Source organism: Salvelinus fontinalis, chromosome 34, assembly GCF_029448725.1.
Source record: "Salvelinus fontinalis isolate EN_2023a chromosome 34, ASM2944872v1, whole genome shotgun sequence".
Taxonomy (NCBI): Eukaryota; Metazoa; Chordata; class Actinopteri; order Salmoniformes; family Salmonidae; genus Salvelinus; species Salvelinus fontinalis.
In genome coordinates this window covers 35,202,660-35,215,817 of record NC_074698.1, presented here as the reverse complement: position 1 = coordinate 35,215,817, position 13,158 = coordinate 35,202,660, and the positions used below count along the sequence as shown (strand labels likewise).

General features: G+C 46.4%; 1 protein-coding gene across 12 annotated transcripts in view; it reads left to right on the top strand.

Moving 5' to 3' along the window:
• LOC129833964 (BAH and coiled-coil domain-containing protein 1) overlaps nucleotides 1–13,158 on the top strand; it is a 217,364-nt gene that overhangs the window by 156,217 nt on the left and 47,989 nt on the right. For 10 of the 12 annotated variants that reach the window (XM_055898777.1, XM_055898769.1, XM_055898773.1 and 7 more), the window contains 4 exons: nucleotides 1,847–2,201; nucleotides 4,697–5,611; nucleotides 11,727–11,896; nucleotides 12,278–12,414. In XM_055898777.1, the coding sequence (XP_055754752.1) occupies nucleotides 1,847–2,201; nucleotides 4,697–5,611; nucleotides 11,727–11,896; nucleotides 12,278–12,414 (1,577 nt within the window). The remainder of the gene's footprint in view (nucleotides 1–1,846; nucleotides 2,202–4,696; nucleotides 5,612–11,726; nucleotides 11,897–12,277; nucleotides 12,415–13,158) is intronic. The other 2 variants (XM_055898776.1, XM_055898771.1) reach the window with 1 other exon arrangement.

Genomic DNA, 13,158 nt, shown 5'->3' with positions numbered 1-13,158 from the left:
AGAGTCAATGTGGAGGCTATATACAGGTGGTACCAGTACAGAGTCAATGGAGGCTATATACAGGTGGTACCAGTACAGAGTCAATGTGGAGTCTATATACAGGTGGTACAAGTACAGAGTCAATGTGGAGGCTATATACAGGTGGTACTGGTACAGAGTCAATGTGGAGGCTATATACAGGTGGTACCGGTACAGAGTCAATGTGGAGGCTATATACAGGTGGTACCGGTACAGAGTCAATGTGGAGGCTATATACAGGTGGTACCAGTACAGAGTCAATGGAGGCTATATACAGGTGGTACCAGTACAGAGTCAATGTGGAGGCTATATACAGGTGGTACCGGTACAGAGTCAATGTGGAGGCTATATACAGGTGGTACCAGTACAGAGTCAATGTGGAGGCTATATACAGGTGGTACCAGTACAGAGTCAATGTGGAGGCTATATACAGGTGGTACCAGTACAGAGTCAATGTGGAGGCTATATACAGGTGGTACCAGTACAGAGTCAATGTGGAGGCTATATACAGGTGGTACCAGTACAGAGTCAATGGAGGCTATATACAGGTGGTACCAGTACAGAGTCAATGTGGAGTCTATATACAGGTGGTACAAGTACAGAGTCAATGTGGAGGCTATATACAGGTGGTACTGGTACAGAGTCAATGTGGAGGCTATATACAGGTGGTACCGGTACAGAGTCAATGTGGAGGCTATATACAGGTGGTACCGGTACAGAGTCAATGTGGAGGCTTTATAGGGGTGGTACCAGTACAGAGTCAATGTGTAGGCTATATACAGGTGGTACCAGTACAGAGTCAATGTGGAGGCTATATACAGGTGGTACCGGTACAGAGTCAATGTGGAGGCTATATACAGGTGGTACCAGTACAGAGTCAATGTGGAGGCTATATACAGGTGGTACCGGTACAGAGTCAATATGGAGGCTATATACAGGTGGTACCAGTACAGAGTCAATGTGGAGGCTATATACAGGTTGTACCGGTACAGAGTGTGAGGGGGCACCGGTTAGTCGGGCTAGTTGAGGTAAGATGTACATGTAGGTAGAGGTAAAGTGACTATGCAAAGATGAATTACAACAAAATAAGTAGGAAATCCATGAATCCTCCAACCAGGATTTCTGGACAAGCAGGGCATTTTTGGAAAGTTACCTGGAACCTTTCACACACAATACCAATACTGATGAAGCCTCTTGGTCAATTAGCAGATTGCTCAAGATTTGGCGACATCATCTAGAATGTTGACACTACACTCATAGAAAAAAAGGTGCTATCTAGAATCTTTGGCTGTCCCCATAAGAGAACCCTTTGAGGAACACTTTTTTGGTTACAGGTAGAACCCTTTTGGTTCCACGTAGAACCCTTTCCCCAGAAGGTTCTACATGGAACCCAAACGAGTTCTACCTGGAACAAAATAGGGTTCTCCTATGGGGACAGCCGAAGAACCCTTTTGGAACCCTTTTTTCTAAGAGTGTAGGGCATGTTCTCTAGGGCTTGTCTTTGGTTATTATGGGCTGCTCCACTTTTGGCTCTCGCTCCATTCAGTCTCATTGTGGGAGTTGTGCATGGTTTACTCCAATGGATCGGTGGATAAGGACTAGTGCTGCCAACAACAGGGTTGTGGGTTTGAGTCCTGCAATGGGCCACATCATTTAATATGTCAGTCAATGTTGACACGTTTATCCAAAGGGACTTTGAGAACTGTCAACATTGACAGAGCCACGTACAGTAAATTCCTATGTAAATGGATCATTCTGTTCACACATAAATCACCTGCTATATGTTCTATGTGGTGTTGTTTCTGTGTTTTTGTCCCTCTGTGGGTAGGTGCAGAAGAGACCTGAGGAGCCTTCAGTGGAGCTGGAGGAGCTGCTCTCTGAGCAACCAGGTTCTAAACCTTCCAAACCCTACTCCTCCTACCACAACCCCTCCTCCAACAGAAACACCCCCACCCCGGGGGCCTGCACTGCTCACCTGTCCCCCTGCTGCCAGTCCCCCTCCCTGTGCCCCCACCCTAAGAGCACCCCATCCACCCCCTGCCCCGCCCCTAGCCCGGCAGCCGCTGCCCCTCGGTCTCCGGCCATCAGTCCCGGCCCCCCACAGCTGCCAAAAGGGACGGAGTCCCAGGACAAGAGAGGAGAGGGACAGCCCCCGCAGGATTACCCACAATCCCTGGAGCCTGGTAAGGGAACTCACACTGTCCATCCACTCTGACTATGTCCCATTTATCTCTCCTTCCTCCCAAAGTGTGCACTTGTTCAATTCCCTTAACTGATTTGAAAGGCAATGACGGGTATAAGAAAAATTCCAACTAGCTCGTGCTTCTACCAACCCAATGGTTTTACATTCGTGGGAAGAAGTGAACAGCTGCTCTCTTCAGGATATTGGAGAAATTATTGGGACGCATCCCCAAGTTACATTCCAATATTCACACCAACATTTCACTTAGGTTGCGTTTACACACACAGCCCAATTCTGATATTTTTTTCCACTAATTGGTCTTTTAACCAATCACATCAGATCTTGTCACATCAGATCAGAATTGGGCTGCCTGTGTAAACGCAACCTAAGTGATATGTTAGAACCTCTCTGAGGGACATATGATAGATATGTATGATGACAATAGACTGTTAAGAGGGATATGCAAGATAGTTAGAGACACACAGCTCATTCAGCTGTCAAGGGTTCTACACTAACAACCCTGGCCTTCAAAGTCTATCTGTGAAAACTATAAATGACTGGTAGGTCTGACACAGCAACAGAGGACATACACTACAAATCATCGTCCAGCAACAGAGGACATACACTACAAATCATTGTCCAGCAACAGAGGACATACACTACAAATCATCATCCAGCAACAGAGGACATACACTACAAATCATCATCCAGCAACAGAGGACATACACTACAAATCATCATCCAGCAACAGAGGACATACACTACAAATCATCATCCAGCAACAGAGGACATACACTACAAATCATCATCCAGCAACAGAGGACATACACTACAAACCATCATCCAGCAACAGAGGACATACACTACAAATCATCATCCAGCAACAGAGGACATACACTACAAATCATCATCCAGCAACAGAGGACATACACTACAAATCATCATCCAGCAACAGAGGACATACACTACAAATCATCATCCAGCAACAGAGGACATACACTACAAATCATCATCCAGCAACAGAGGACATACACTACAAATCATCATCCAGCAACAGAGGACATACACTACAAACCATCATCCAGCAACAGAGGACATACACTACAAACCATCATCCAGCAACAGAGGACATACACTACAAATCATCATCCAGCAACAGAGGACATACACTACAAATCATCATCCAGCAACAGAGGACATACACTACAAATCATCATCCAGCAACAGAGGACATACACTACAAATCATCATCCAGCAACAGAGGACATACACTACAAATCATCATCCAGCAACAGAGGACATACACTACAAATCATCATCCAGCAACAGAGGACATACACTACAAATCATCATCCAGCAACAGAGGACATACACTACAAATCATCGTCCAGCAACAGAGGACATACACTACAAATCATCGTCCAGCAACAGAGGACATACACTACAAATCATCGTCCAGCAACAGAGGACATACACTACAAATCATCGTCCAGCAACAGAGGACATACACTACAAATCATCATCCAGCAACAGAGGACATACACTACAAATCATTATCCAGCAACAGAGGACATACACTACAAATTATCATCCAGCAACAGAGAACATACACTACAAATCATCATCCAGCAACAGAGGACATACACTACAAATCATCATCCAGCAACTGCCACAGCCTCAAGCCTATGGGGTCCTTAATGATATTGTTCTGCCTCTATGGCTCTTGACTGTGCCTGTGTCCCAAATGTCACCCTGTTCCCTAGCCCTATGGGCCCTGGTCAAAAGTAGTGCACTAAATAAAGAATAGGGTGCCATTTGTGACGCGCCGTGTGTGGATGGCTGAGGTTGGCTGGCGAGCCCTGGGATTGACACATAAAGCAGCTCTGAGCTGGAGAAGTAAACAAATAAAATGGCTGCCGGCCCAGCTGGTCTCTCTCTCAGCACTGTCACCTTGGTAATGACGGAGAAACACCTCGCTCAGAGCCTTGGAGGCTCCGCCCCCCCCAGGCCCACACCCTCTTCATCACCATTAACGCCTCGATAACTGCCTTGCTATGCCATTCCACGCCAGAAGATATAAAAATGGCATGCCACCTTTGATAAACGAAACCTCCTTCTACACTTCAAATAGCAAGCTAACACACACACCTACGCTGAATAACACGTTCACACATGTATACGCACACACACACGGTTCACTCCCCTTCCTGTGTGTTGTGAGATCAAGGCGCACTGCCACCTACGTAATTTCCTCTTCCTGTGCCTCTCTACCCTCTCATGACCCTGGAGTGAGTTCTATTCGGGGCGGGTCCTCAGGGTTAGGCCTTTTGAACAGCCTCTGACAGCACTTCACAGGAGAGAGAGGGAGAGAGAGAAAAAGAGTTGTAGGGACAATCATTTGGCTTTTGAGAAATGTTTTTGCCCTTTGTTGTGAAGCTTTTTTACTTATTCCTCTTTTAAACCTGCCTCCCTTTTCTCTTTCCTATGTTTTTATAGACTTGCCTCCTGGATACACCTACCCTGCCATCGCCATGGGTTACAGGAGCGGCACATCCCTCCATGATGTCCGATTGGCCGAGCCAGCAGACCTGGAGGCGGTCCAGGCGGAGCCTGCTGAAAATGCTCCCCAGCCTCTCTCCAGCCTGGGGGCGGGGCTAGAGTGTCAGGCCGTGGTGAGGCCCCTCCCACACGAGGAAGTGGAGGAGGAAGAGGAGGGGCAAAGGGAAGAGGAGGTGCAGAGAGAAGAGGTGGAAGCCGGAGTAGCAGCAGGCAGCTGTGGACCTCCAGAACAGGAGGAGGAGGTGTGTCCTCCTGCGGAGAGCCGTGTGTGTGAAACCGCCTCCTGTCCCATCCCTATCCCCCTCTCTGAGGAGGAGAACCACAGAGCTGACCCCTCCTCCACCCTGGAGGAGGAGGAAAAGTGCAAGGTGGAGAGAAGACAGCAGCAGGAGGTGGCAGGAGAACAGGAGGAGCCAGAGCAGGGCTCCACCATCATCGACTTGGACCCTCCCTGCCCTGCCCAGCCCCACCAGGAGGCACATACTGAGGAGGAAGAGGAGGGAGGAGAGGGGGAGCAGGAGGAGGAGAGTACTCCTAATGATGACAACCACTCAGTAGAGTTGGCGTGCCTCTCCCCCTCCTCTCCCTCTCCGTGCCCCAGCCAGTCTATCATCACCCTCTCCACCTCCCTGAAACCCATTGTGCCTAGTTATTGGAGCCTAGAGCTGCTAATCGCTGCAGCCTTCTGCGCCGACGTCCCTCCGATTCCCTTGCTGCCCTCCAGCACCCTCCAGCCCCAGGCCTGTGACACCCATCCCTGCCCCAGCCACCCCCACCACGGCATGGAGCTGCTCAGCGAGCTGGCCGACCTGGAGCTCCAACAGCACCGACACAACACAGGAGACAGCCAAGGTGAGAGAGATACAGACAGACAGACAGACAGACAGACAGACAGACAGACAGACAGACAGACAGACAGACAGACAGATGGATGGACAGACTGCAGTCTGAAATGATGTCATTATAACTAGAAGCTGATTGAAATGACAATCAGAAAAAAATGACATCATATCAACCAGCCCGCTAGGGTGATGTCATTTAAAGATGGAATCCTTCAGTTTTTTTTATTTATTAGGATCCCCATTAGCCGACGCCATGGTGACAGCTAGTCTTACTGGGGTCCGACACATAACGAATAAGGCATTACAGATAAAATACTTTACAATCCTCCTAACTCTTTCCCCACCTGTGAGCCTCTGGTGTATCCTTCCAAGTCTCCCCCAGAGATCTCTCTCTAGGAGCAGTAGCAGGCTTCCTAGAAGACTCCTCTAATGATAGAGCAGGAGAGAGAGAAGCAGTAGACCTCTGTTACAATACATACCTCTGTTACAGTACATACCTCTGTTACAATACATACCTCTGTTACAATACATACCTCTGTTACAGTACATACCTCTGTTACAGTACATACCTCTGTTACAATACATACCTCTGTTACAATACATACCTCTGTTACAATACATACCTCTGTTACAATACATACCTCTGTTACAATACATACCTCTGTTACAATACAGGCTTCTGTTACAATACAGACCTTTGTTACAGTACAGAGCCCTGTTACAATACAGACCTTTGTTACAGTACAGAGCCCTGTTACAATACAGACCTTTGTTACAGTACAGAGCCCTGTTACAATACAGACCTTTGTTACAATACAGACCATTGTTACAGTACAGAGCCCTGTTACAGTACAGAGCCCTGTTACAATACAGACCTCTGTTACAATACAGACCTCTGTTACAATACAGACCTTTGTTACAGTACAGACCTCTGTTACAATACAGACCTCTGTTACAATACAGACCTTTGTTACAATACAGACCTCTGTTACAATACAGACCTCTGTTACAATACAGACCTCTGTTACAGTACAGACCTTTGTTACAGTACAGACCTTTGTTACAGTACAGACCTCTGTTACAGTACAGACCTCTGTTACAATACAGACCTTTGTTACAGTACAGACCTCTGTTACAATACAGACCTCTGTTACAGTACAGACCTCTGTTACAATACAGACCTTTGTTACAATACAGACCTCTGTTACAATACAGACCTCTGTTACAATACAGACCTCTGTTACAGTACAGACCTCTGTTACAATACAGACCTCTGTTACAATACAGACCTTTGTTACAATACAGACCTCTGTTACAATACAGACCTCTGTTACAATACAGACCTCTGTTACAATACAGACCTCTGTTACAGTACAGACCTTTGTTACAGTACAGAGCCTTGTTACAATACAGACCTAGTCCTCTGCTACAGTACTCTCTCTGTCTCTCTGTCTCTCCCTCTCCTGCTCCGCTCACTCTGCCTCTCTGTAAAATCCACACACACACACACTCATGTGTGCACGTTGGTGTAAGTACACACAGGAGTGTGTGGGTAATCACAAAAGCAGTGGATGTTGTTGGGGCCCTGGAGCATTGCCTCAGTAATTACAACCCATTGTTTTAAAGTGCCTTGAAAAACTTCCTCGCTTTCAAAGTGCCGCAGTCGCGTTTCGTTTTTTCATGTTCATGCAAAAGGATGTTTTGTGTTTACCCCGTCTTCCTAATGCATTTAACTGCTCCCTAAAGATGGCGACTATAAAAAGGACATCATCGTGGGATTTTTAGAGTGTTGTTGTTTTGGCTGTGTGATGTCATCGCAGGCTCTGAGGAGTTGCTAAAGACATCAGTAAGCATAACTAGGTGACTTCTTGTAATGATAGAACTTCACACAGTCCCTCATCATGTGTGGCCCCCAGGGTGGAGATAGAGGTCCCTACCTAGTACAGCAGTACGGTATTCTCATTACTGAGCCGAGCCCATCCGAAATGTACCGCACTGGCCTGGTTACAGTATGCACAGTGTGAAAAGGGTACGGTAGTATTCAATATATTCCACCACAACAGCCACAGGCCTACAGTACAGTACCGTAGATGTCTATACTGCATGGTGAAACCCTGGGCCAGATGGTCAGGTAGTACCACAGACCTACAGTACAGTACTGTAGATGTCTATACTGCATGGTGAAACCCTGGGCCAGATGGTCAGGTAGTACCACAGACCTACAGTACAGTACTGTAGATGTCTATACTGCATGGTGAAACCCTGGGCCAGATGGTCAGGTAGTACCACAGACCTACAGTACTGTAGATGTCTATACTGCATGGTGAAACCCTGGGCCAGATGGTCAGGTAGTACCACAGACCTACAGTACAGTACTGTAGATGTCTATACTGCATGGTGAAACCCTGGGCCAGATGGTCAGGTAGTACCACAGACCTACAGTACAGTACTGTAGATGTCTATACTGCATGGTGAAACTCTGGGCCAGATGGTCAGGTAGTACCACAGACCTACAGTACTGTCCTGTAGATGTCTATACTGCATGGTGAAACCCTGGGCCAGATGGTCAGGTAGTACCACAGACCTACAGTACAGTACTGTAGATGTCTATACTGCATGGTGAAACCCTGGGCCAGATGGTCAGGTAGTACCACAGACCTACAGTACAGTACTGTAGATGTCTATACTGCATGGTGAAACCCTGGGCCAGATGGTCAGGTAGTACCACAGACCTACAGTACTGTAGATGTCTATACTGCATGGTGAAACTCTGGGCCAGATGGTCAGGTAGTACCACAGACCTACAGTACTGTCCTGTAGATGTCTATACTGCATGGTGAAACCCTGGGCCAGATGGTCAGGTAGTACCACAGACCTACAGTACAGTACTGTAGATGTCTATACTGCATGGTGAAACCCTGTGCCAGATGGTCAGGTAGTACCACAGACCTACAGTACTGTAGATGTCTATACTGCATGGTGAAACCCTGGGCCAGATGGTCAGGTAGTACCACAGACCTACAGTACAGTACTGTAGATGTCTATACTGCACGGTGAAACCCTGGGCCAGATGGTCAGGTAGTACCACAGACCTACAGTACAGTACTGTAGATGTCTATACTGCATGGTGAAACCCTGGGCCAGATGGTCAGGTAGTACCACAGACCTACAGTACAGTACTGTAGATGTCTATACTGCATGGTGAAACCCTGGGCCAGATGGTCAGGTAGTACCACAGACCTACAGTACTGTAGATGTCTATACTGCATGGTGAAACCCTGGGCCAGATGGTCAGGTAGTACCACAGGCCTACAGTACAGTACTGTAGATGTCTATACTGCATGGTGAAACCCTGGGCCAGATGGTCAGGTAGTACCACAGACCTACAGTACAGTACTGTAGATGTCTATACTGCATGGTGAAACCCTGGGCCAGATGATCAGGTAGTACCACAGACCTACAGTACAGTACTGTAGATGTCTATACTGCATGGTGAAACCCTGGGCCAGATGGTCAGGTAGTACCACAGACCTACAGTACAGTACTGTAGATGTCTATACTGCATGGTGAAACCCTGGGCCAGATGGTCAGGTAGTACCACAGACCTACAGTACTGTAGATGTCTATACTGCATGGTGAAACCCTGGGCCAGATGGTCAGGTAGTACCACAGACCTACAGTACAGTACTGTAGATGTCTATACTGCATGGTGAAACCCTGGGCCAGATGGTCAGGTAGTACCACAGACCTACAGTACTGTAGATGTCTATACTGCATGGTGAAACCCTGGGCCAGATGGTCAGGTAGTACCACAGACCTACAGTACAGTACTGTAGATGTCTATACTGCATGGTGAAACCCTAGGCCAGATGGTCAGGTAGTACCACAGACCTATAGTACAGTACTGTAGATGTCTATACTGCATGGTGAAACCCTGGACCAGGTGGTCAGTTAGTACCACAGACCTACAGTACTGTACTGTAGATGTCTATACTGCATGGTGAAACCCTGGGCCAGATGGTCAGGTAGTACCACAGACCTACAGTACTGTCCTGTAGATGTCTATACTGCATGGTGAAACCCTGGGCCAGATGGTCAGGTAGTACCACAGACCTACAGTACTGTAGATGTCTATACTGCATGGTGAAACCCTGGGCCAGATGGTCAGGTAGTACCACAGACCTACAGTACAGTACTGTAGATGTCTATACTGCATGGTGAAACCCTGGGCCAGATGGTCAGGTAGTACCACAGACCTACAGTACAGTACTGTAGATGTCTATACTGCATGGTGAAACTCTGGGCCAGATGGTCAGGTAGTACCACAGACCTACAGTACTGTAGATGTCTATACTGCATGGTGAAACCCTGGGCCAGATGGTCAGGTAGTACCACAGCAGCATCTGTTTGTTCCACACTGACATGGCCTCTCAGAGGAACGTTCCTGTGTGTCTGTCAGCTCATTCTAGCTTCATCTCCAGCTCTTTCCTCCATTCAGTTGAATATGTTGAAGAGGTAACACTTTGTTTGGATAGCAAGGTTTGGGTCAGTTTGATTTAAATTCCAGTCAATTCAGGAAGTACACTGACATTCCAATTCCAATTCTCTTCAATGCTTTTAAATGAGGAAACTGTCGAATTGGAATTAGACTTTGGTTTACTTTATTAATTTATTAGACTTGAAATGAAACTGACCCCAGCCCTGTTGGATAGACCATATGTAGCATGTCAACTGCATGTCCATTGACTTTCAACAAGAAAGTGTCTGCAGTCCATCTGCAGATGTTCAACAAACAAACATCAGTAGACTATCATCTCAGCATCTCAACAGCATGTCTTCAGCCTTTCAGCAGCATCTCAACAGCATGTCTTCAGCCTTTTCTACAGCATCTCAGCAGCATGTCTTCAGCCTTTCAGCAGCATCTCAACAGCATGTCTTCAGCCTTTCAGCAGCATCTCAGCAGCATCTCAACAGCATGTCTTCAGCATCTCAACAGCATGTCTTCAGCCTTTCAGCAGCATCTCAGCAGCATGTCTTCAGCCTTTTCTACAGCATCTCAGCAGCATGTCTTCAGCCTTTTCTACAGCATCTCAGCAGCATGTCTTCAGCCTTTCAGCAGCATCTCAGCAGCATGTCTTCAGCATCTCAGCAGCATGTCTTCAGCCTCTCAGCAGCATCTCAACAGCATGTCTTCAGCATCTCAGCAGCATCTCAACAGCATGTCTTCAGCCTTTCAGCAGCATCTCAGCAGCATGTCTTCAGCATGTCTTCAGCATCTCAGCAGCATGTCTTCAGCCTTTTAGCAGCATCTCAGCAGCATGTCTTCAGCCTGTCTTCAGCATCTCAACAGCATGTCTTCAGCATCTCAGCAGCATCTCAACAGCATGTCTTCAGCATCTCAACAGCATGTCTTCAGCCTTTCAGCAACATCTCAGCAGCATGTCTTCAGCATGTCTTCAGCAGCATCTCAGCAGCATGTCTTCAGCATCTCAGCAGCATCTCAACAGCATGTCTTCAGCATCTCAGCAGCATCTCAACAGCATGTCTTCAGCCTTTCAGCAGCATCTCAACAGCATGTCTTCAGCCTTTCAGCAGCATCTCAACAGCATGTCTTCAGCATCTCAACAGCATGTCTTCAGCATCTCAGCAGCATCTCAACAGCATGTCTTCAGCCTTTCAGCAGCATCTCAACAGCATGTCTTCAGCCTTTCAGCAGCATCTCAACAGCATGTCTTCAGCATCTCAACAGCATGTCTTCAGCCTTTCAGCAGCATCTCAACAGCATGTCTTCAGCATCTCAACAGCATGTCTTCAGCATGTCTTCAGCAGCATCTCAGCAGCATGTCTTCAGCCTTTCAGCAGCATCTCAACAGCATGTCTTCAGCCTTTCAGCAGCATCTCAACATTACGTTTGTAGAGCATCTACAGATGAACTATCCAAGTAAAGTGTTACAGATGAAGGTGTGCTGCACAGGATCATACCCTAGATGGAATTCAAATAAAGATAAGACAAGAAAATAAAAATACTAGAATGACACGTAACATCTAACGCTGAATGAACATGTCTGTCATTATCACGGCTCCTTTTCCTTGACCCCTGACCGAGTCTGTGTTTCGGCCCACAGGAGAGGAGATGTTGATCTTTGACCTCCAGAGTCTTGCCACCCTGGCAGCAGCCCGTGCTTTGGAGCTGGGTGCCCAGGAGGGTAGCGGGGAGGGCGCCGGGCTGCACTATCCGGCCCGTAAGACCCTCAACCTGCGCAGGAAATGCAGCTGGACACCTCGCCACGAACCGGTAGAGTACAACTATACTGTGTCCTGATGTTCTATTTACCATTAGAACAAAACGCAGTACATTCAATAAAATACATTAGATGGAATTTTAAATGGTTAAGTGTACACTCTGATATTAGACTGTTAGTTTAATAGCATGTATAAGCCTTTAAAAGCATTTAGAATCATTTATGAAGCATTTCTAAACACTTAGATTTTTTGTTATTATGAATTGCTACCAAGACTTTCGCATCCATCATGATGTCATCATGCTTCTACATCTGCATTGCTTGCTCTTTGGTGTTTAAGGCTGGGTATCTGAAAGCACTTTGTGACAACTAATGATGGAAAAAGGGATTCATAAAATACACTTGATTGATTGATTAGTATTGTGAACATTCAGGCATGCCCGGCCAAGGGCACCATGGAGAGGATGGAGGGTCCGGAGCTGGCCATGCGGGTGAAGCTGGCAGAGCTCCAGAGGCGTTACAAAGAGAAACAGAGGGAGTTAGCCAAGCTACAGAGGAAGCATGACCACCAGTAAGATACAATATGACCTTTACTATCCTCCTATACATTATCCTTTAACGAGTCCTTTACTATCCTCCTATACATTATCCTTCACCATGTCCTTTACTATCCTCCTATACATTATCCTTCACCATGTCCTTTACTATCCTCCTATACATTATCCTTCACCATGTCCTTTACTACCCCCCTATACATGAACCTTCACCGTGTATTTTACTATCCTCCTATACATTATCCTTCAACGGGTCATTTACTATCCTCCTATACATTATCCTTCACCATGTCCTTTACTATCCTCCTATACATTATCCTTCACCATGTCCTTTACTATCATCCTATACATTATCCTTTACCATGTCCTTTACTATCATCATATACATTATCCTTCGCCATGTTCTTGACAATCATCATATACATTATCCTTCGCCATGTCCTTTACAATCATCCTATACATTATCCTTCACCATGTCTTTACTATCCTCCTATACATTATCCTCAACGAGTCATTTACTATTCTCCTGTACATTATCCTTCACCATGTGTTTTACTATCATCCTATACATTATCCTTCAAAGTGTCCTTTACTATCCTCCTATACATTATCCTTCACCATGTCCTTTACTATCCTCCTATACATTATCCTCAACGAGTCATTTACTATTCTCCTGTACATTATCCTTCACCATGTGTTTTACTATCATCCTATACATTATCCTTCACCATGTCATTTACTATCCTCCTATACATTATCCT